At 41.0% G+C, this 25,063-nt stretch overlaps 1 protein-coding gene across 6 annotated transcripts in view; it reads right to left on the bottom strand.

Annotated features, from left to right (window-relative positions):
- The window catches only part of UVRAG (UV radiation resistance associated), a 282,645-nt gene that overhangs the window by 172,632 nt on the left and 84,950 nt on the right, over positions 1 to 25,063 (bottom strand). For 4 of the 6 annotated variants that reach the window (XR_010725357.1, XM_066208721.1, XM_066208727.1 and 1 more), the window contains exon 14: positions 21,174 to 21,265. Coding sequence is in view for 5 of the 6 variants with exons in the window: in XM_066208721.1 (XP_066064818.1) it covers positions 21,174 to 21,265 (92 nt within the window). In the remaining variant the exon portion in view is untranslated. Of the gene's footprint in view, positions 1 to 4,127; positions 7,672 to 10,278; positions 10,663 to 21,173; positions 21,266 to 25,063 lie in introns of those variants that run through there. The other 2 variants (XM_066208720.1, XM_066208722.1) reach the window with 2 other exon arrangements.

Here is a 25,063-nt window from a genome sequence, read left to right as displayed (position 1 = left end):
CACAGCCTGTGCTGGATGGGCAACAGCCCATCAGCAAGGAAGAGCAGTGTTCCTGCTCTTCAACCAACTGTTGTGGAGTCAGCACAGTTCTGTACCTGATCACCAGGAGAAGAGCATTTGTGCAGTGCCCCAACTGCCAGTACAGCCAATGTGGCTTTACATTTATTTGCCTCCAGAAAGGTACTAATTCCATCACAGTGGCTGGAACATCCATCTCACCACACACACTCTTCTGACACAATGCCTATCTCATGGCAATCACAGCCAGGTCACTAGAAGGAATTCAAAGCTCCTCTGCTAAGCTCAGCTTTAACACCCACCACTAGAACCTCATCTGTAGTGAACAGTGAAAAGAAAAAAAGTGTCGTCACCAGCATTTTGGTTTTGAGGTGAAGGAACAGAAATCTGATGCTGTGCAGGTGTTGCAAGACAGTAGGGAACATCTCTGCCTTCTTCCAAGGACTTCTACCCGGAGAAGCACTGGGTGATTCATGACTGGAAGTGTTCAAGGCCAGACTGGACAGGGCTTGAAGCAAGGTGGTCTAGTGGAAGGTGTCCCTGCCCATGGCTAGGGGGTGGAACTGCATGGTCTTTGAAGCCCCTTCCAATCTAAACCATTCTGATTCCAATGTGCTTCTGGAGCAGAGTATAACCAACAATTCCCATGGCAGAAGCTCTGACTTATCCAGGCCCAGAGGTGTTTTAACACCAGGCATATTTGATTTCAGATCTCTCTGGGACAGGTGTCAAGCTGTGGCCAGAAGCACAATGGCTTATGAACAGGAACCCTCAGCATCTTCCAGACGAGGCATCAAGACACAGGAGAACTTCCTACAAAGAAATTTAGACAATGGTGGACTTGGTTTGTTGACACTCTTTTCAGCATTAGTTTCAACATCTGTGAAAGAAAGGAGAGAAAGTCTTGTGAGATTACCCCAAAGCTGAGATGTTATCAAGACCTCCAGCAGATGCCACATCTCACCTAAAGGAATTGTTTTCTCTTACTCTCGCAAAGGGCACAACTGAACCCACAGAAGGGGTCTTCATTCTGCTGTGCACTTATATATCCAATTAAATCATTGAGGATGTATTGGGTTGCAGTGCAATTTCACCATCATTGCAAATTTGCAGGGAGAAGATTAATACAGGAAAATTATATCCAAACCCACGACCCATATTCTGTGTACAGCTAGCCAGGTCAGATGAAACTACAGAAGACAATCCCAAACTCTCAAGAATTTCAGACCAACAACTGAAGCCAGACTTCTGAAAGAAAAACCAGAAAAGCAAGGGCTGAAAAAAAGAGACAGATTTCTGCAGCAGAGCTCCACCAAGAAAGGACAAGGAAGTCTGTGCATGTCCTCCTTTAGAGACACCCTATAAGGAAAAGGAGATTTTCTTCCAAAAAAAAGTGCCTTTCTTGTAGCGTGTGCCGATCTCAAGATGAAAATAGATGCACTCAGCATCTATTAGTGCTTAGCAAAATGGCAGTATTGGCAGCAATCAACTGGCCAGCTAGATAGTGCCTTCCTGAAAGGAGAAGTCCAAAGAGACTCAAAAGTAGAACAGTCACTGTGGTGGCCTACAGCTGGTCTGTAGGCTGTCAGAGTCATAAATAATTCTAACTTTATAACTGAAATATGGTTGATTATATAATTACCTTGACTATATAACCTGACCAGTAAGGCCCATTGGAGAGCAGGCCCAGGCTGTTGGGGGTTCAGGCTGCTATTGGCTGGTTGGCCAGGTGGCAACTGGCTCAGCCAATGAGGATTGACTGCATGTGCCTTCTAATCTATATAAGGAAAAGAGGTCCTAGTGAAGCGGGCTGTTGCTGCATGATTTTCATGTGTTTGTCGCTTCCCTGCCTTGGACACATCATTGTGATGTGTCACCAAGAGATAGTACTGGGATTCAGATTTGGGTAGGAAGAGGTAACCCAACCATCCATCGTGATGTCACCATCTTGCCGCCTTCTGTATGAAGAGTGAAAAGAGAAACATCTCCCCAAGAGCGGGAGTTCCTCTGCCTGCCGTGTCCACGAGGTGCAATCTCACATGCTCATGCCTGGCAGAAGCACAATGGCTGGGCGGGCATGTTTTCTACGTGTACTAACTCTGCATGTTCAAGGCTTACAGCTTCTCATGCAGCTTAACTGACTGAACTACCTTATTGCTGTATTTTAAAAATAAACACATTTTGCATGAAGCTTTGAGGCAGGTAGGAGTGTTCTGTTTGTACATCTGTTTTATATAAACATAAGTATGCTATGGCAGTTCAGGAGTTGCTGATCGGTTCTCATCCATGGTTTCACTTAACACCTGAGACAAGACCATACAACCCGATGTGCAAACTCCTTTTTAACAGAGACATAAGTAACACACTACATAAGGCAGCTGGCCAGAGGGACTCATGGAAGTCCAGGCTCAGCTCACAGTTCAAGCACCATCACCAAAAAATGCTCTGAGAGCTGGAGAAGCTCTGCCATGAGAAAAAAACGAAGAGAAATAGTATTTTTTCAGCCTGGAGAAGGCTCCAGGAAGACCTTAGAGCCCCTGCCAGTGTCTAAAGGGGCTCCAAAAAAGCTGGAAAGGAACTTTGAACAAAGGCCTAGAATGACAGGGCCAGGGTGAATGGCTTCCAACTGCCAGAGATTGTTAGATGGAATACTGGGGAAAAAAATCCTTCCCTGTGAGGTTCGCGAGACCCTGGCACAGGCTACCCAGGAAAGCTGTGGCTTCCCTATCCCTGGAAGTGTTCAAGACCAAGTTGGATGGGGCTTTGAGCAACCAGGTCTAGTGGGAGGTGTCCTGCCCATGGCAGGAGTTGGAACTGGATGATACTGAAGGTCCCTTCCAAGCCTATTCTATGATTCTATTAAAAGAAACCTAGTAAAGCAAGATTGAAGAGTCCTGCAGATTAAATGTTGAGCCAGTCAATGAAATACATTCAAACACTAAACTGAGCAACAGCAGAGCTGACATCTTAGTTATTTAGGGCAAAAAAGCCTTCATACTATTTAATGAAAAAATGTAAGCAAATGTTGCATTTTACCATAAACAAAATAAAGTGATATTAAAATAACAAGCAATTAAAAGGTTTGATTAGATAATGCTTTTTTCTCTGGAAAATAATTTTTCACCTGGGATTAAGAACAGCTTGCCTGCAGACTGGAGGTGCTCACAGCTCCCCAGAGACACCAACTATGCCAGATCATTTCAAAGCAGACAAAGCACATGCAAACACTTCCATCGGAAAAAGGTCAAAATCCAGACAGCAAGGGGACATACACTCTCTAGCCATGTGAAAGGTGATAGAATGAGGACATAAGAGCCCAAGTTTTATCTAGATAAAGTCCAGTCTTTCAGCAGCACCTCCATCTTATTCTTTCCATTTCTTATTCTTCACTTTCATGCAACTATATTTCAGTAACGCTGCTCAACATTGTAAAATAGCTTAAAGTAAAATTTCTCTCCTGTATCTTCCCACTTCAGCTCCTGGACTATACAGATGATGCCTTGAGTTTTTACTCACTGCTAGTAGACAGACTTGGTAGAAGGAAAAAAAAAAAAACCAACCCAAGAAACTCCTAATGATGCCTGGAGGGAGAGTCCCTGTAGCTCTTCACATTTCATTGCTTCCCAACAGAGACTCATAAGTTGTGGACAGACTACTGCCAAAACTCGTGCAGCAGACTCCTGTTCAAGGCACACATCAGCATTTTGGGCAGACATACGTTCATTATTAGCTGGGATCACAAAAGGTGCTGGACAAGTAGCAATGCTGCCCTGATAAGGAACACAGTATTTCCACTACCCATAAATGTCTACAAATACAGCTTAATCCCAGCCCCAACACAGGCTGGAGCTATTTTTCTAGCTGCATGCCATCTTTTTGGGAGAAGCATGAAAAAGAACTGCATTACCAGTTCTTCTGAAACAGGATTTGGAGCCATCAAGGCAGTCAGTTCTTCAGGTAAGTCTTCTTGCCCAAACATTCACATTTGAAGCAATATTGATTTGATGAACAATAAGCCAAGGAGTTTTGGGACTGGGAAGGCCACTGGGGTTTAAACCAGGCTCATAAAGAAAACAAACACAAAGGAGCCATTGACGAAGACACACAAGTTGAGAGATACAAATCAGTTTTATTTTATAAAGACAGATGAGCTTTCCTGCAATTGTCAACATAGCTTTAATGTGTCATTTACTATGGGATATTCTGGTCTCACTTATTTTAAATACCTGGTCAAGCAAGGATAAACCAATGCTGTTGTGCTTGCTATAAAAATATAGTGAGATCTGATCTTCCAAAACTAACATGCTCAAAAATCTTAAGGATTTCTAATGAGGGATTAGATTGCAAATGAAATGCTTTCTCCATTTGAAGACAGTTGCAGACTTTTAAGTGCCACAGCTGTGCCGGAACTGAAAGGCTCTTGAAAATTGAAAGCACACTATGATCCATTATTTCACCCTCAAACCTCCTGTTTGTTTCTCTTCCACCACACTATTTCCAAAGTAATTTACAGGGGATGAAAAAAAATAAACACCAAAAGGAGGAAGCTATGACATGGATGCAGTCTGTACAACTCCCTTCCTCAAAGCCACAAGGAGCTAGTCAATGCTTCATCAGCCCTGTGATGCTGTCCCACCTCAGACCACCTGCGACATGGAAAGTGGGAGAAATGAAGAGAAACACAGGGATAATTTAAGGCTAACGAAAGATACATCCATAGAAAGTCCATCTGAGCAGCTTTGTGCAACAGATGCAAAAATCAATCATAGTGTTTGTCACATTAACAATTACAGGGGTTAAACAGGAACAGCAATACAACATTGGGGAAGAGAACTAGACTTCATTTGGTTTGTGCAAGCTGAGAAATAAAAACTAAATGAAAAAAAAAAAGTCCCACTGATGCTGTACAAACTTAATTTCACACTCAAGCTAATGCTTTTCTGTTATATAGCAACACAAATGAGCGTACAAACAGGCCTGTGCTGCCTCGAGCGTGCCAGATCCCATCCCACAGGGTGCAAACCTGACCTAAAGTTACTGAATTTCACCTGAAATTATACTGGTATCAGAAGATGGTAAAGGGCCCAGGACAGAATCTCTTAAGCTCATCACTACGAAGTGTTTCCTCTCTAGGCCAAAGCACAGCAAGAGCTTCCTACCTATTCCTTCCCAAAGATGATGGCAGTGCTTTGAGCTGCTGCAGCACTTCCTCTGGGGAAGTTTTCATGAAGTTGGAACAGAGGAGCTAATTTGGGGGAGAATATACTCATGGCTGTCTCCAACTTTGCATCTGAAATCATGTTCAGTGTCTCAAAATCAAGGTCTCTGAGTGCTCCCATCTAGCACATCATCGTGGGACAGATCAAAGTCAACAAATCACTGCAGAAAGGCTCGATCCAACCACTTAACTGCAGACACAACCATTAAAAGCTAACCAAAGAAATGTGAATATAGTTTTAATACAATCATTAAGGTGTTCCCTGGAAAAATGCATATTCTAGAACAGTGCTATTATGTATACCGGTTCTCACAAACACATCTTGTTTTGACAACAGAAAGCTGAGATTGTACATATCCATGTGTTTAAAAAGTTAATTTTAACTAGCATTACGGTGAAGTTAGGAAAAGACTATGTTGTGGGTTCAAAAGAAAACATAAACCAGGGAGAGGAAAAAAAAGCCAGGCGTGATAAAGTATTTTTATTCTGCTATATACTTTTATATTTCAGAGCTCACAGCTGAGCCCATATTTTTGGATATACAATATAGAAAGCAAGAGCAATGAAATCCAAACTGAAGCACATACCAGGAATCACAAAGCAGGCTGCAAATTGCTTTCTCATTAGTGCAGCTGAACACATGTGGCAGTGGTAACCTACCCAACAGCAAACTGTACCTCCAGTAAACCACTGGAAGTTTAGTCCCTCCAAGTATAGATGTTAAAAAAAACCCAATAAATTCAGTTGAATAATGTTAAGTGCCTCCTTTTTACAGAGGGTGAAGCAACTCCACACATTCACCTAATTCGTAATTGCTTCATTCCCAGTCTGGGTTTTTTGGAAGGTATCGAAAGTGTCTCAGGGCACACCGTCACCACTGCACACCTTGGAGGGTAGCAGCTGAACCCCACATTGGTACTGGGTTCATTAAGTCTCTGCTAATGAGATCTGTGCCCAACCTAAGTGGAGAATGGTCAGGCTGAGATTATTACACAGAACCTTAGAGGTGATTTACTCCTCAAGGCTTCCACTGGTAGGAAGAGCAAGTATGGAGGAAAAGAGGAGCAGAAAACCCCCAAATGTAATTTCTAATTAACCAGGTACAAGGAATCTGCAAAAATCACACAGGTGCTCATTCTCTGTGAAGTTTACACTGCCAACTGAAGACTCCTCAGTGCGAACTAGAGCTCCAAATGCTACAGAGGACGGCCAAAATAAAGTTGTCCAAATGTAACAAATTCATGGTATTTCTCTAGTACTGACTACATTGCTCAAGCGAACACAGGAGTACATGGGAGAGTGTAAAGACATCTTATCATAGAAGTATTTTAAATTAAAGGATTTTTTAAAGATTAAAATAAATTTAACTCTAAATAATAATTAAGAACTTAACAAACGTTCATAGAAGGGGCTGATCAGCACTAGAAGTTGTTTTCAGGAAAGCCTTTATAAATGGATTTCAATGCCCAAGAAAAAAAAACAAAACAAAACAAAAAACAACACAAAACCTTCAACAGATTATAAATACCAGCCATAAAAGGACTTAAAGCAGAATGAAAATTTACCTGGGCTGTGAATACACTGTGATCCTGCGTTATTGTGCTCAAGTCCATTTGTCTAACATCATAGGAACAGCTTTAGCTTTTTTATTTTCATAATTAATATAAAGAGTAAGTGCAATTTTATTTCTATTCCAGATCACTGATTTCACCTCAATGCCTGCCTGAGCTCACTTGTCCGAACTTTTACGAGGTCTGCGGAAGCTGGACATGTTCTCATTCAGTGCACAGATCCTTCGAGAGAACTCCTCAAACTCTCCTAGGACTTGTTCATCACACTCAACCGCTACAGCATGTTCCACTGGGATGGAGTTAAAGTCTTCCAGCTGATCTCCTGTGCTGAACCCTGTCGCTTCCATACCCATGATCTCCTCTGCCTGCTCCACCGTGCAGCAAAGCACGGGGTTGAGTGCAGGCTGAAACTCACAGGGCTGCTCATTGCTCATGGTGCCAGAGTATTCACTAGGCAGAAACGCCCCATTTATTGCACTAGAACGTTCTATGAAAGATTCCTGCTCATCTTGGGTTTTGTTTAGGCTTCCATTTTCTCCATTTAAACTACTGCACAAGTCCTGGCCTTTCTTGGTATTTCTTTTGGAGGAGTCCATAGAAGAGGTGTCCAAGGAAGAACATATGGGTCCAGATTTTTTATCCAACTCTCCCACACAGGCTGTGACAGCAACAGGTTCAGTTAAAGCAGAGTTGTAACTAGGAGGAGGAGTTTTGTACTGTAGTCTCTCATTTCCTGTGCTGGCTCGTTTTCGGAGTCCTTTACCAGGAGAAGGAAGCCCACTGGAAAAGCCAATATCCAATCTGCCGAAGCTAGAGCTCTGTCTCTTTGGAACAGGAATTGCACTGGATGTATGGTGTCGATCGCTATAAAAGAAGGGAAGAATAGATCATACCCACCAGGCATGCTCATGAGCAATACAGATGTTTAACCAAGGCTGAAGCAATTGTTTTATCACAACGCCAGGCTCCATTTGGCCAATAACTTGTATCCCAAAGTGTTAAAACCCCAAATGAGCTTAGTGCCACATGAACCACAGAAGTTCCCAGAGGACAGCTGTACTGAAAAACAGTGAGGTCGTGTAGGAACACTTACACAGCTCTACGGTTTGGCAAGCCAGTCACCCAAGAAACCATCATGTTATGCTAATTCCTACTGTTGAAACCATTTTATAGGACCAAGCTGCACTTCATGAAATATTACTATTGACCATATATTTATGTATTTATGGTCTGAACTGGGTCATCATGTAAACTCTTCAAAAGTGAGTAATAATGGTTGAATCCTCTACGAGCAAAGAATCCAACACTGGACTTCTCTGACGGCTGCACAAAGGAGAGAAAACACACAAATTTCACTATTTGCAGAGGGTTATTTTTGCCAGATCTTTTGCTTCTCTGTGCCTGTCATTCCAAAACTTTTTGGACAAATGCCAACCTCTTTTTCTTAAGGAACATGAACCAATCAAGCCTAATTTACAAGTCTGACTTTACTGTTTAATACAGTTCCACAAGCTACTTTCACTGTCTCAAGCTCTATAAATCCACTTGGAAAATCCACTTTATGTCATCTCGGGCGTGTTATGAGAATTTTCCTTCATCAGCTCAGCACTTATCCAAATATAATCACCACCCTATATGCAAATAGTATGCTGTACGTTAACATAAACAGCTGGCTCATTTTCCCTCCAAATTAAAAAAAAAATAGTAAACACCAGATTTTACTGATCTGCTGAATATACAACTAAGATTCAACCACTGTCGGTATGAAACTCCTTCATGAATTCCATTTAAAACAAACTCTTTCTGCTCAAGGCCTAATAATGCATTTTGGGTTTTGCCTGGCACAGGAAAATCTTGAAACAGCAGTTAAGAGTAGTCCCTAGCACAGATCCTTTTCCACATTACTTTTCTTGTTTTGCTCCCTTTATAAATAGAATAAAGTAGACTGCAACAAGTCCCTCTGTGAAGAATAAGTGTACCCATGGGAGAGCTGTGAGTAGTATTGCTCTTGAATTTCCTCTCCCATATTACCTCCTCCCAGGCTACCCCTAAATGGATCTGTAGGGATTCTGTCTCTTCCACAAAATCCTCAAATCAGCTTAAGGAGAAGCTGTTTTTCAGAATACACAGTTGCAGACAGTGAAGTAAAGAGGTAAGGGCCACACAAGAAGGCAGCAGCAAAAACATCAACTTGCTTCTTAGATTTCAAAAGCTGTTTCAGATCTTTTGAATGCAAACTCCACAAAGCCTTTACAGCTTTGTCTTTTAACCAACTCCTACACCATCAACCACTTATTTTCAGAATGATGTAATATGACAAACACAAGAAAATGCAGCAGGAGACTTGTGAACTGTACTCGGGCAATTTGCACTGCAGATATATTAGGGATGGTCTGGTTTGCCCTCCCTTCTCTCAGTTTAGTGCTTTCTGCCTTCATTCAGAAAAATAAATGAATACTCTGTATCACTTATGTGATGAGATTCTGTTTATCTTATAGTTAAATGACAAGTTCTAGGAATTTAAACAAATTCCAATGTTCAAATATTCACAAAGACAGATATTCAAGATAATTCACTGGGTCAAAGGACACATAATCCCATTTTTATGTGAACTAGTTGCCCACAATTACTGATATCTGAATATACAGATCACTACTCAAATTATAGGACACTTTGCAAAGGAGTAAGTGGTGTTTTCAGTGCAAGAGATCTAAGGTTTTGCTGCCTTTCCCATTCTAGATACACCCATGTTGCAGAGCTGAATTCTCCCTCTCTTATTTGGGTAGGACAGTGTATAACAAGGTGATCTGCAGGTGTTACCAAAGAGATGTGGCAGATATATGTCTCACCCTGAGCAACAGAAAGGAGGACAGGCAGTGGTTCCATGCAACAGAACTGGACTTCCTTCTCCCCTCTTCTTTACAGAACTGAGCACAAAGCACAGGTTGAGACTACTCTTTCTGCTAAAAGCAGCTTAAGTATGATTCAGGCCTGGAGGAGTACAAAAAGGAGCCCCCAGGCAAGAGAGTTTTGAGCTTTTTGCAGGTCTAGAATGAGCTGTATGTAATTTGTTTCAAAGTCTGGACCTATCTGACAAATCAGTTGCCCATTCACATTTAAAACAGTAAGTGAGTTTGCAAAGAAGATGGGATGGACACCATTCCCACAGGAGCTCCTTTTCAAACTCAAGGGCCACCTACTGTAGAGGTGTGGATGTGGCACTTGGGGACATGGGTCAGTGGTGGCCTTGGCCTGGAGAATGGTTGGTCTTGATGATCTTAGAGGTCTTGTCCAACATTAATGATTCTATGATTGCCATCCCTTTCCAAAAGAAATGGGCCATTCCCAAAAACTATTGTCAGTGTTATACACCCTGCAACAGTAATGATGCAAATAATTCCTCTTGGTTTCTATCAAGATGTCAGGAAATGGAAATATATTCCTGCTGAATTGGAACTGAAGGGACTGAAATCCAGAGAAATAATTTCCACATTTGAAGTAAAAATTTTTTTAAAAATTAAAAAATTTAAGAACAAAAATTTAAAAAAAATTTAAACTCCCCCACCAACCAAACCAAACAGAAAAAAACCCAAACAAAAACAAACAAAACCCAAACAAACAAACAATAAACAAACAAAACCCACACCAAAAAACCCCCAAGATTAGGTATAATAAAGATTTACTTTTAGGATAACTTTTTTTTCCTTCATGTGCAATGGATGGCAGATGAAGAGATGTATCATGTTAGCTCTTCTGCCAACAGTTTGTGTTCAGGTTCACCAAGAGACTTCCACAGCAACAGCAGGAACAGACTCTATGGCAGCTACAGAAGTTATGGTACAGGACACTTGTATCCTTCCCAAAGAAAAGAAGAGTTTGACGTCAAAGCATCAGATGAGTGATACCTCACATAGCACTGAGGGCTTCCTATCTCCCCTTCTAGGCAGAATGACTAGAAGGTTTATAGGAAATTCTGCCACTTCTCTGGGTTTTACTCAATCATCCACAGGTTAAAATGGGTATTTAGGAGACTAAAATATAAATCAGGAAGAATTTCAAGCTGTACCTTGTGGATTTAAGTACAGATGTGTGGTTGTCAAAATAGTGACAAGACTATCTACTCTTAAACAATATTTGAGTGATAAAAACTCTTGCCTAGAACATAAGCAGTCAGAATTTGGCCCAGAAAAACTACAAACACAGTGGCCTGAACAGCCTATAGATGGGTTTGTAGTAGACCCTCCTGTTGAATACATCACTTTACAGCACAAGATGCAAGACCTCACGAGAATAAGTGCCATCTCAGATGAGGTGTACTGGTTTTGCATTAATTGACATTTGATGAGAAGAAGCCACCCATGGAAATGATTTTTCTAAGAGAAGCTGCTAGCAGTTTCCTCTGCGCCTGACAAAACCAATCAGTGGCTAGTTGGAATACTGACAACCTGTTAAACCAATTAAAGAGCTGAATACGCCCCTGTGAGATTCACATTTTAAGACAAACAAGCCCAGGAAAAGTCTCTTTTTCTTCCGGCCTGGGAACAGGTAACAAGCCGGCCTGGCCCCCTCTCTGTGTCTGGGCCAGGCTGGGCAGGCCCTGCCAAGGAGCCGGGCCATTTCCTGGGGAGCCCACCAGGCCCCATTCTGGCCGGGCCAGTTTCCCCCCACCCAGTGCGGTCAGGCCAGCCCATTGCTGGAATTAAACACAGTACAGACCTGAGACCAGCCATGCGGCCAGACTGGCATGAATTAAACACAGTATGGGCCTGAGACCAGCCATTGTTGCCAGAGGGGCGGCAGCCAATCTGGCTGAGTCTCCTGAGATCCTGGCACAGCCCCAGTGCTGCCTGACTCTATCACAGTGACTGCTTCGACCACCGCCCAGCCAGAAACCATCACGACCAGCCGCAGGCCCTGGGTGAGATATTAACTCTTTTACAGCACAGATGAGACTTGCAAACTATCGATCCTCTCTCGAGTGAGAGAAAAGGGCAGAGTGAAGACACATAGAGGTACAACTTTAAGACACCAAGGTCAGTGAAAGAGGAGTCAAGTCCCAGACGGGAGGAGAATGAGGAGATGCCTTGGTCTTAAGCTGAAATTCTTTTGTAAGGCCATAGTGATAAGACTGTGATACACTAGAATATCCCTTTAATCCATGAAAAAAGTATGGGGAGATGGAGTGTTCCAACTCTAGACATGAGCAATGGCATTCGTGCTACAGCAAGTAAATGTTGAAGTAGCTGTGATCTCATGAGAAGTCTGAACAGAGAGATGAAAGTGATGAAGACCCGTCACCCCACGGAAAGAAGACAAAGACCTCTGTTCCCAGAGATGAAGATGATCTCAGAGATAGATGAAGAGAACCTTTGCTTTGAACAGTTCATCTTAAAATAGTACCCCATTAATTTGACATGGCCTATGAATGCAGCTTTGGGAAGGCTGTATGAGATGGGAGGGACTTCATGAATGCAGATTTCCGGGCAGCTGCTATTTGTGGAAATCAAAGCCATGAGAGAACTGTTTCTTGTGGAGAAGTATCCATGACACAGCCAGCAGGACTCCTCTCCCTAAGTGAACTGATGAAAGACTATTTTAGAGGTGGTAAACTGACCTAAGTCCCAGGTTTTGTCTCTGTACATTGTCAGTGGGAAAGAGGAGTTGGGGGGGAGAAGTGTTCTGAAGGTTTTATTCTGATTCTTCTTATTTTTTTCCTTTCTTTCAGTTCTGTTTAAATAAAGGTTTTTTTATACCCTTTACAGTTTGAGCCTGTTTTGCTCTCCTGTTATTTCTTACCTTGCAACAGAAACTGAGTAAGTAATTATAGTGGGTGCCCTGCATTTGGCTAGTGCTCAACCCACCACATTATTAGGTGTGCTGACCAGGAAACTCAAACTGGCAAACCAAAATCACTACAGAAGGACATGGAGAGAAAGAAGAGCAGAAAGCAGGCCAAGGTTTAATCCCAACTTCTGAAGTTGCAGAGACACACTGTTGTGCAAAACACAGATCAAACCCAAGGCAAAGTCTTTTTGCCATCTTGAGTAATATCTCTTATCTGTTCTGCTGTGTCTCAAACTTGCTCAAATTAATTTATCTTAGGTTGGACTCTTTAGAAGACTTCAGTATGGCATAGTACTGCCTAACAGGCAAATCCCAAGTTACCTGCAGAATAGCTGAGGTCACTTGGCTTGTTCAGCCTGGAGGAGGCTGAGGATCTCCCCATGGTCTGCAGCTTCCTTCCAAGGGGCAGTGGAGCAGCAGCTCCGACCTCTGCTCTCTGTGACCTGAAACAGGATGGCTGGAGCTGTTTCAGGGAAGATTTAGTTGGTTATCAGGAAAAAGTTCTTCCCCCAGAGGGTGGTCAGAAACTCAACAGGCTCCCTAGGGCAGTGGTCACAGCCCCAAGGCTGTCAGAGCTCAAGAAGCATTTGGACAATGCTCTCAGGCAGGGAATGGAATTGTTGAGGTGTCCTGTGAGGGCTAGGAATTGGACTTGATGATCCCTGTGTGTCCCTTCAAGTCATGATATTCTGTGATTCTTCAGCAAGTGTGACCAGCTCAATTTAGGCACAGCAGCAACTCTACTATGAAGCAGAAGAAATTTAAGTGTCTGAGTAAACCAACATGAAAACTGAGGTGTCTAGCACAAGTAAAAGAGCTTTAAAAATTGTTGCAAGGGGTGTATAAATTTAAATTCTCCCTCAAAAGAAACATTTCTAAATTCCTTAGTAAAACTAAAAGCTAAATTCCTTTCCTTACAGGAAAATGGGTGAGAAATTAATTCATTTGCAGGACCAGAAGAGTTTTTTAAGAGGTTGTTACAACAAGGCTACTCAAGCTAATATGTTAGGTATGCCTGAACAATACCTCTTTAAACCAGCAGCCAAAAAATTCCTTACTAAATTGAACTGGCAGAATGATCTGTACCAAGTGATCCAAATGTAGCAGCAGTAAGTTGTTGATCTCTCTCATCTACAAAATAACTTCTCAGTTAGCAGAGTATAAAAGGGCTGCCCGATAGGGCAGTAAAGCAAAAATTATCTCCATCTATTGTGCAGATATTCAAACTAATGTATTAGAACACAAAGTGTTTGCAGCCAGATTACTTGAATGACATGCACTGAAATGGACCTTTAAAACCAGGTTTTAAGCTGCTGGAGAAATATGGGGGCAGAGATCAGAAACTGTCCATTGTTACCAATAAATATGAACAGGATCGGTTGAGCTTCAGTCAGGAATAAATACAAGGATAACATCCCAAATCTGAGAATGGAGGAATGAAGTCAATAATATGGTTTATCTACTTATCAAATATTACCTAAGGCATCTAGATAAAAGTAAATATGTATGAAGGGCTTTGGAGATCAGCCATTCAAGAGTTAATTGCCTGGGCTCCTTTCACAGTCACTGGAGAACGAAAATGAGAGAAGGGTGGTAATCCCCTATTTGAGAGCCAGTTTTGAAGAGTGGGAAAGTCATCTTCCCTGGATGCCTCTTCTTGATCACAGGGGGCAACCTAGGCAAAAAGCTCAGGCTGAGTGACAAGTGTCGACAAGGCAAACATGAGAAGATAAACAGCTCTTTATAGACTTTTAAGTAGACCAATGGTCATAGTCTTGCAGGCATATAAAACAAATCTGTAAGGGCTCTGGGTACAATGGGTTAAACTGTTATGCCTTTCCTGTGCCATCACCTCCCTCCTGGTGAAAATGGAAGTTACATTGAGGTTTTAGTTCTAAAGTAATGTTTAGACAGAGGCAGAGAGCTCAGAAATACAAGGTTGCTAATAATACCTATGAAAACAAGCAGCTGATGGAGGGTCTGTTGTAGACAGGTAGAAGAATTATAAAAGAAAGGCCTCATAAAATCAGGCCTGCTCTATTAAATTAATAACTAGCCTGTCATCTCTTCTAAGTGTAGTTAAGCAATTTGCAAGTTCCCGTGCAAAAACAATCTTGGTATGAGAAGTCATTAGCACAACAACCTACTCTTGGGTTGAAAAACAAATGCACCTGCAATAACAAGGGATTTGTCCCATGAGAATCAGTGAAGAAAATATGTAAACAATCCAAGAATACAGAGATTTGATGAACAAGTAGAATACTTTTTACTAACCAATAGAGTAATTGACAAGAAAGCTATTAACCAATTAAAGTTGCACATGAGGTCTGTAAAAACTGGGTAAAATGAGTTGTGTGAATAAAGAACTGGCTTTTCCTGCATGAAGAAAATGGAGTGTTGGCTGACTTATTACAACAGGTGTCTATTCCATTTGTGTTTTCCTTGATGCTGTACTATTACAAGAAGGTATTTCATTCATATCAAGGTAAAGCATTCATATCAAGGTAAAGTCCAGAGAAAGAATGCCAGAAGAGTCTGGGTTGAAAGCAACTTTCAAGGCCATCTAGTTCCAATCCCCCTGCAATGGGCAGGGACACCTTCCACTAGACCAGGTTGCTCCAAGCCCCATCCAACCCAGCCTTGAACACTTCCAGGGATTGGACAGCCACTGCCTCTCTGGGCAGCCTGTGCCAGACTTACTCAACCTCACAGGGAAGAATTGCTTCCTAATTTCTAAACTAAACCCACCCTCTATCAGTTAAAAGGCATTGTCCCTTGTCCTTTGAGCTTCACAGCTCATGAAATTAATAAAAAAATACGTAAGAGTATATAAAAAAGAAAGTAATATTAGAAAACTATAATCCAGTTACTCAGAAACTTTCGAGACTGTCAGGTACTGTCCCCAGTGAGAAGGGTTTGGCTTGCAGGACCACAGCCCTTTAGTGTAAAGCACAGCTTTGAGATGAATTACTCAGGCTGGGCTGATTCAGCTTCCAGCAACAATCCCTTGGTTGGTCTCCTGAGACAGCAGACAGGTGTGGACATCTGTCCAAAAAGAATGGCCTGTGACTTGTGGAGTATAAAAACTGATTTGATTAACTGTCATCAGGCCCTAATGATTTTTAGTTATCAGGTTGGATGACACTAGAACTGGTTGCACATACAGGTATGTACAGTTCCTGTCAGAAAGCGGGATTTCTAAATTAGAAAAAAAAAAAACAAAACAGTGAGAAGCCTCAGGTCACCTGTAGAAGAGAATACAGGTGACCTTGCCCCAGTAAGTAACAGCTGCGTTAATTACCCAATTCAGCCTCACTCCTGATGAGTCACAGCTATATCCAATAAAGATAAGTGTGATAAAAGGGAGTAGGTTAGCTGGTGAGGGAGAATCATGAAGGAGAAGGATTCTGGGGAGAGAGAATCACTGCTATGAGGGCTGTCTGGGTCTGCAGTTAGAGCCTGCAGTCATAGTCTAGCTAAGCAAAAGCCTGCATTCAGAGTCTGCAAACCAATATATGCAGTCAAAGTTTAGCAGGAAATAACCAGCAGTCAGGGGCTGCAAGGGAAACCTACAGTGGGAGCTTGCTGCAGTCAGAGTCAGTAAATAGTTGGAGTCAGGATGGCTAAGCTGTAAAACGGAACAAACCAAGACCCTTTCCATGTTCTGATAAGAAGTGTGTCTCAGCTCATTTCTACCCTCTAACAAGAGGGTTGCTGCAACAGTCACCAATTTCAATGTTTCTATTGCATCCTAATCTCAAAAGCCAATTCTAACAGTCTGTAAGTTCAGTTGTAAGTTTTTCTGGCAGCAAAATGACAAAGTAGCTATTTTCTCCCAAAATATTAATTTTTGCTAGTTAACAAATAGTCAGTTTGAGCATTCTTAGCTCTAAGGCAGAAGACACAGACTCCCCTTTCTAAACAGGTGAGATAAAGTGACTAAAGTAAGACACAAATATTTCTGAAATTATTTTCTTAGTGAACACATTCTGGTTGTAGTTTTGATAAAACCTTTCTTCAGTCAGATTCACCTGTGGTTATTTAATCTGTCTGCAAGTGGCTCAGAGAAACTATAAGGCAATATAAGGGACAATTTACAGGCTCAAATATATATCTTTTCCTCCCCACAAAATGTTTCCTGTGAGGAATATTACTGGATCACAGCTGGACAAAATACGAAATTTTGATTGCCTGGCCAAAAGCAAAAATCCACAGCTACAGCTCTTTGCTATGAGAATACTTAAAAAAAACCCCACAAAAACTTAAACACCATTTGATCTTTTTGTGTTGAAAAATATGACCTCATGGCAGTAAGAATACTAAATGAAGGTGTTTTAGTTGGTTTATAGCCATCTGAAATGCTTGAAGCTCCATGAGCAGTTCAGAGCCAATACCATGTCAACTGTGCTAAAAAGCAATAATAGTTTCTCACCTTCTTAGAGATTATTGGTTAAATAATATACAATAGCAATAGGAAGGTTCCCAATATGAAGTTAAGATGAAACTGCATCTTTCAGCTAAGCTAAGAAATTCTGCAACACATTTTTAAAAAATGAAATCTTCATAAATCAAGCCACCAGAGTTTTCATAACTAAGAAGTTTAGGGCTCCTCTTGATTGTAGCAGTATATTAATCAACACATAGCCTCAAAACACAAATTTAAGCCTTGGCACTCAAGTATTTTTGAGGAAAGCTTTTAAATGCAGCTCAAAAGGGCATCTCCCTGCCTACAGACAAGCCATTCCAAAGGAGTATCTTGTATCTGCCAGCATTAGCTGCATCTACTGTCTATCACTAAGAAAAAATCTTCTCTCTGGACTGCTCAGGTTTGCAGCACATTCTCTACTTTCTGTTAATCACAAATACTATCCCCCAGAAGTTACACAGAAAAAGAAAGCTGAAGGAGAGAAAATGAGTCAGTCTCTTGATTTTTTGCAATCATGATCTAAAGAGCCTAAACTTGTGAAAGGTAAATCTGAACACGCAAAAAGAGATAAAACTATGTTAAAAATGTACACGTAACACGAAAGTGGGGATTTGAAGGGAACTCATGAAAAACAGGGAGAGCAACTTTTTAAGAGGCAGAGAGGGACAGGACAAGGAGGAATGGTTTTAAACTAAAAGAGGGGAGATTTAGATTAGAGATTAGGAAGAAATTCTTGGCTGTGAGGGTGGTGAGGCCTTGCACAGAGAAGCTGTGGCTGCCCCATCCCTGGAAGTGTTCAAAGCCAGGTTGGACAGGGCTCGAAGCACCCTGGTCCAGTGGAAGGAGTCCCTGCCCATGGCCAGGGAGTGGAACAACATGACCTTTAAGGTCCCTCCCAATCCAAACCTTTCTATGATTCAGTCTCAAATGTTGGAATAAACTGCCTGCTCACAAGAAAAATAATTTAAAACAAAATCTGCATAGGGCCTCTTGCATCCAAAAAAGCTAACGTAAAAAACTGAGCTCCTTTTCTGGAAGCCAGTGAAACTCCAGGACTAAAAAACTGGGAACAGAGAGAAGTATTCCCAAAAGGAAAAAGAAAGGATTTGGGGGACAAAAGTAAACATAGCGGGATATTGGTACTAGGAGAGGTATGAAGATGGAAGCAGAGCTTGTAGACATGCAAGCGTGCTGCAATAAATCACACAAATTGGGATGTGAAAACATGTAATAATCATTTAAGTGTAATGACTGAGAAACCAAAACAACACAAATCTCACCAGCCACAGGGAACCAGCCACTAAACCTTGATGCACGCACACTGGACCCTGCAGACCTTCCAGAGGGCCAAAGGCTAGCCCAGAGCTCCAGGCAAAACAGGAGAATTCAGAGAAGACAGAAGCAGAGACTTGAGCTCCTCTACAAAAGCCACAGGTTTTTGGGGTTTGTTTTTAATCTAAAATGGTAATGATTGTGGTGGTGACAGAACTTAAATTCAGAAAAACCCAGCTATATTGCTCAGAAAGAAAACTGAAGACCAGCAAGAGTACCAAACAGGCAGCGCAAGTGGATACGTGGATAAGAAAACCTCTTGTCTACCTGCTCTTATCCTGCAAAAAAAGAATAACCTGGAAATATTTTACTGGCTTCAGTCTGTGTCAAAGGGTATCAGATGACTCACAGTAACCTGAAAACAAAAAAATCCTTCAAATATTCATTTTAACAGCTAGTGGCTTTTCTGTTTTTTTCAATGTTTGTCATCAGGTATTACCCACAGGACAGTGGATGTAAGTATTCTGCCCGATTATGAAAGTCTATCCAGTTTTCCCCTCAAAACAGACTCCTGGTAAAGCCTTATTTCCATTTATATTATTAGGAAGCACTAAGAAGCATTGTTTGGAATCATCAGTTTAATAAAAAATAAGTTAAAAATTAACAACTATTCACACAAGTTCTGGAGGTGAGAAGAAAATGAGGCATAGACACCCATGGGGAGAAGAAGAGAATGTGATGCTCCTCAAGAACTATGCTACACGAGAACTTTTCCTACACGGAAATGTTATCCAGCCAAAAAAAGAAGTGCTTTGTTTTGTTAATGATTGTACATCACCTGTAGAAAACAACAACAGGACTGTATGGTGGCAAAACCTCCAAGGCATAACTAAAGTTTCCAGATCAGTTCTTCAGAGAGAGCATGTGCCAGAAGGGAAGAACAATTATCCACACCGAAAATTATTCCCATTTCAACTGCTCCAGTGTCAACCCACTTCTGCTTATTCAAGACTGCAGGAGACATCCATGACCTGCACCCCTCCCACTCTACTGATGAGCAGAGAAAAGTGCTACAGATGTACTTTCTTTTTCAGATTTTCTGAAGGGACCACACGTCATCTGAGGATTTTTACACCGCTGTGATGGATACCACACAAAAACTCACAGTGATATTTTCCCAATGAAGAAGGCTTTTCTTTATGCATCTTGCTAGAGAAAAAAAACAAAAGCAGGGAAAATCTTTTCAGCTGTGCCTGAAATTACTTACAGAATAAAACTGCACAAGGGGCTGAGCTTTGTCTTCTCAGGACCTATTTACTTCGTCTGTTGGCTGAGCTGAACTTCCATCAAGCAACACTTTTTACAGTATTGCTCAAAGATGAAACTTTTTCTACTCTTGTATTTGTTTTCCTTAGCCGAGACTCCAAACAGCAACCTGGAGGTGTTCAGCCTGGAAGAAGAAAAGGCTCCCGATACACCTTAAAGACCCTGTCAGGGCCTAAAGAGGTTCCAAGTGAGATGGAGAGGGACTTTGGACAAGGAGAGACAAGACAAGAGGGGATGGCTCCCCACTGCCAGAGGGAAGGGTTAGATGGAATACTGGGAAAAAATTCCTCCCTGTGAGTGTGGTGAGGTCCTGGCGCAGGTTGCCCAGAGAAGCTAGGACTGCCCCATCCCTGGATGTGTTCAAGGCTGGGTTGGATGGAGCTTGGAGCAACCTGATCTAGCGGGAGGTGTCCCTGCCCATGGCAGGGGCTGGGAACTGTATGATCTTTAAGGTCTTTCCAGCCCAAACCGTTCTATGATTCCCTGTGACCTGTTACAGTAGGATTCACACAAGTATTTTTTAACATCAAAATCAATTTTAAAAAGAGAAAAATGTAGGGAGAAGAAACTGCTTTGCTCATCAGAGTTAAGAAGGCAGGAAAACAAACTATTCTATGATTCTATGATAAGATGAGAATGCAGGACAAAATAAATGCTTAAAGCAAGAGACTGCATGAGTCCATACAATTCAAAGAGCATAAATTAAAACCATGTGAATACAAACCACCTACCACCTGTTGAAATATACTGGGTAGTAAACTGTGCTTCACGTTCAGTCAAGTTCACCTCCGTTTAAGGAGAACTGGTTAAGCCTCCTGCTCAAACAACTGCTGCAAGATAAACCCAAACTAACTTTAGCCTTTAAACATAAAATCTGTCTGATTTGATTTTCTGCACACAGTGGAAGATGAGTCTGAATCCTCCACAGTGAATCAGAACAGAAGTACATGGGATTTCCCTGGAAGATACTATAACCTTCAGTTATTTATTAATGTAGTTTCCCATTTAGCAACAACACTGAACATGCAACAGCTGTTTTCATTAGCAGCAATAATACTACAGAGAGGTCGCGTTGCTTATCATTCATATTCCTATGCAGCTCACTTGAATTACAGTCAGGGACTGCCCAGGCTATGACCTGTTCTGCTTAAGCAGTTTGATACAGAAAGTGCACCTGCTACCAAACATTAACTACAGTGTTAAGACAACAATTAATTCACCCTCTGGTGAAGAACATTGTTTTTTCAAACAGGATTCCCTTGCTACATCAACTTCTGAGAAGGGTTGTGGGCCCATCATATGGAAGAACTTGTAAGAGCATAAGAAAACAGTAGAATGTTGTGGACAGTTACATGGTCTGCATTTTGGGAAGGTCATAATCTCACCAAGCATGCTCAGCTTATGAAGAGGAGCTGCTTGTTTGAGACAAATCCTTACCTTCACCTTTTTTTGTTGCACCCACAGCTTTCTTTTAATTTACAAAAAAATAAATACTTACCACCTAACCATTAGCCCAAGCTCCATGAAATTTTTCAGGTTAGGAAGTGTTTGCCTTAGATCTGGAGTACTCAGCCCATGCTGGTATCTAAGCTACAAAAACAGAAAAAAAAAAAATCCTAAAATTAGCACAGTTTTCCAAATCCCAAAGAATATAAGATTATGATCAGTTAAGTTACTAGGTTTTTAGAAAGTTTAGGATGATTTTCCAGCAGTTCCAAGATACTTATTCCCCTCAAGAAAATGTTCCATTTACTACTCGTATTACGAAACCCACCCAAGAACAGGGACAGAATAATCAGTCAACCTGACTCTTAAAACCTCTTTGCACTTTCTCCATTTACTATCTGCAACAGGAGAACAGGCTCACAGTTTAATAAAACCACGGCCATTATGGGAAGAGAGCAAACTCCATCCAATGTTCTATATTCATGGGTTCCAAATATTTATTTGTGTGCAGTTGTCAGTCTGAGTGTATCAGTATACACTGGAATCAGTAATGGAATTATTATAGTAACATCAAAAAGTACATATTGTCACACAACTGATCAAGATCTGTGCTCCTTACACAGTTTATATCAGCATTTAAATTTCCGTTATTAGTATCATAATCAAATACAGCACTCAAATCATATGCAACTTAGCAAAGGGAAAGGCTTTAAACACTGACATACTTTAACCTGAATATTGACTCCTACAAGTTGTTCTTACATCATCCACATGACATAACTGTCACTGCTGAGAATTATAAACTCTGCGTTTAACAAGTTATCAATTTAAAAATACCTCTGAAGAAAATAGCACATGGAAGAGAAAAGGTCTGTCTTTCAAGTTTGAATCTCAAAACTTTGGGAAACTTTGCAGAGAAATTTATCCCTTGTGTGGTTTAAATATGAAAAAAACCCCAACACCTAACATTCCAGTATCTCTAGGCTACTGAACTGATGCACTTGCAATTTAATAATCAGTTCTCAGCATATGTTAACACACTCTAGAAGTCTCTGCTGGACTCCAATACAGGCACACACACTAACTGCACAAACTCAGTGCTGATAGAGCTACTTGCTGAAACATGGAACAGTCCCACTCAAAGTTAAATTTCTTTTGTTTAGAATCACACACTTGTTTCCATAATTCCTGACAGGAAGATGCAAGAAAGTATCTTAAGTTTCAAAAGTTTTGACTTCTCCAAACAATCAGTTTTTCAGAGAAAAAGACTCCTGAAAATTGGGAATGATTTTTATGCTTGTCTGAGTTTCAGAAAGAAGAATTACTTTGGAAGTTAATCACCCTCAGTACCACATTGTACAATAGCTAGCCATTTATTACAGTTCATTATTTCCAGATGGACAAAGCCAAATCAAATGGTGGGCTTGGGTTCATATTTTCTGCTACAATGACTGAATCTGGCTTAAGACAAGCATACAATATAAATTACAAAACCATCACCACATTCTCCTGATGGGATTATAGTAGATTTGGTTAACTGGAGAACTAGCCTGGAGCAAAAGAAATAAAGAAAAAAATCCACCAACCTCAAAAACTTTATGTTTGTTCCTCCTCCAGCAATGAAAAGTTCATGGAATACCCCTTTTTATGTAAGTCATTCTTACATTTTAAGGTTTCAGAGCACAAAAATAAAGTGGATTAAAGGATCTCTCCAACAGCCAAGATCGGAGGAATGCATGGGAGTCCCCAGTATCCAAACATTAACAAAACCACTATTCTTCTATTAAAAGACATTTTCATACCTCCAGTAGTAGAGATGCATATTGAGTAAAGCTAGGATGCCAGTTTCATGAAACCTCTAGGAAAAGTTATAATTTAACTTCATAAACTGCATGCTATTTTGGCTTTGTAATAGATTAAAAGCAAAGCAATACTGCCTTGTGTCTGCATCAACACAAGCTGCTGCTGATGCCATTTACAAACCCAGAAACTGCTGAAAAACTCATCTGCCCTCTGGGGACAGAAAAAAACCATACAAAAAACAGCTGATGAATTGGGTTTTAGTTTGGATCCAAAATTATCACTCCATTAATGCAGCAAAGGTTAACTCCTGCTTTGCATAATTCTGTAGTAGTCTCACATATCCTGACAAAGAAATCTCTGCTTTGCTGTATGATGCAGGCCACTACAGGTACAACACCAAGAAAATGGGAACATGAAGGTGGAGGGAGCTTGAAAACAACATTCTTTACTTAAAAGATCAGAACTCCTCTCCCTCCTCTCCTTAACCTCTGACAATGTAAAAAAAATAAAAAAAAATTAATAAGGACTGGGGTTTTTCCCCAATCCATAAAGCATTTCTCAAACATCTTCCTTTAAGTTTATTTCTTTTAACATCCAACACCACGCATGAAGGGTTAGTTACTCCACCTCATCCAATAAATAGTAAGGCACTGAACAACCGTCCTAAGGACTGAATCCAGAGGACACCATAGAGATACACCAAGGGTTGCTGGAGCACCTCTGCTCGAAGACAGGCTGAGAGAGCTAGGGGTGTTCAGCCAGGAGAAAAGAAGGCTTAAGGAAGACCTCAGAGACCCCTCCAGTGCCTAAAGAGGCTCCAAGAGCTGGAGAGGGACTTTGGACAAGGGCCTGAATGACAGGACAAGGGGGAGTGGCTTCAAACTAACAGAGGACAGGGTTAGATGGAATACTGGGAAGAAATTCTTGGCTGTGAGAGTGGCAAGGCCCTGGCACAGGTTGCCCAGAGCAGCTGGGGCTGCCCCAGGTTTGGAAGGATGGGGCCCCAAGGCCAGGTTGGATGGGGCTTGGAGCAACCTGATCTAGAGGGGGTTTCCCTGCCCATGGCAGGGGGGTGGGATTGGATGATCTTCAAGGTCTGTTCCAGTTCAAACCATTCTATGATTGCCTGTGACCTGTTACAGTAGGATTCACACAAGCACTTTTTATCATCAAAATCAATATTAAAAAGAGAAAAATGTAGGGAGAAGCTGCTTTGCTCATGAGAATTAAGAGGGCAGGAAAACAAGAGCAGACAGAAGTAACCATGTGCTGTCTTGATTCTCCTAAGAAACAGTTCAAATTTCAATTGTTGCTATTAAAAGTCACGTATCTCCACAATAAGTTTCCAATGCAATAGTTTTCAAAAGCAGCATTTTATTTAAGATTTTAAAGATTAGATTGTTTCTTCAGGATATTACAGACCCAGCCATCCAAAGAAAACAAGCCTGTTTTAATTGGAGTGAAGAGGTGTCCAAGATTTGTGTTCACATAGAAGACCATGTATTCTCCACAGGACTTTGAGTAAATCATTAATGATGTTCCAGTGATAAAATATTAATTCTGATTTCCATACCAATATTTAGCTCCTATGCACAGCTTTGTTTTCCCAAGTGCTGCTCTCATTTTAGTTACTAGCAACACTTCACAGAAACAAGATACAGGAGACAAGATGCATCATATTTTATGAACAGTTCAAGGCAGAAGAACTTAAAGAATTATCTCTATGGAGAAATCTGAATAAATAGGATAATGCATTTACTTTAAGGCCAATTCCTCTACAAAAGACCAGCTAATCATACCAGTGGGTGTTTTCTATTATATCTATATATCCCTACATCACAGAAAACCATAAATGTTAAAATAAGCTGCATTTAAAACAGTGGTTCTCAGAGAAAAAGGTAGATTTATTCTTTAAAAACTTGTATTAGCTTTCTAAGAAAGTGTTTAAGGACTGAATTTCCTTTAAAGACTAATACTAACAAAGCCACAGCACCAGCTGTAGGTGAGGCAGGACAAACTGAAGTTAAATTGTAACAAAATAGGCACAATTATTTTATACTCTTTAAGATAAAAAAAAAAAAAAATTCAGCTGCTGCAGGTTTTACCTGTATTTCCTTCTCTGCAATGGTCTGAACTTAC

Source organism: Chamaea fasciata, unplaced genomic scaffold (genome assembly GCF_029207755.1).
Source record: "Chamaea fasciata isolate MVZ Bird 193981 ecotype frontalis unplaced genomic scaffold, bChaFas1.0.hap1 SCAF_2, whole genome shotgun sequence".
In the NCBI taxonomy this organism is placed as follows: Eukaryota; Metazoa; Chordata; class Aves; order Passeriformes; family Sylviidae; genus Chamaea; species Chamaea fasciata.
The sequence above is the reverse complement of the archived record's forward strand: the minus strand, read 5'-3'. Positions and strand labels throughout refer to the sequence as shown.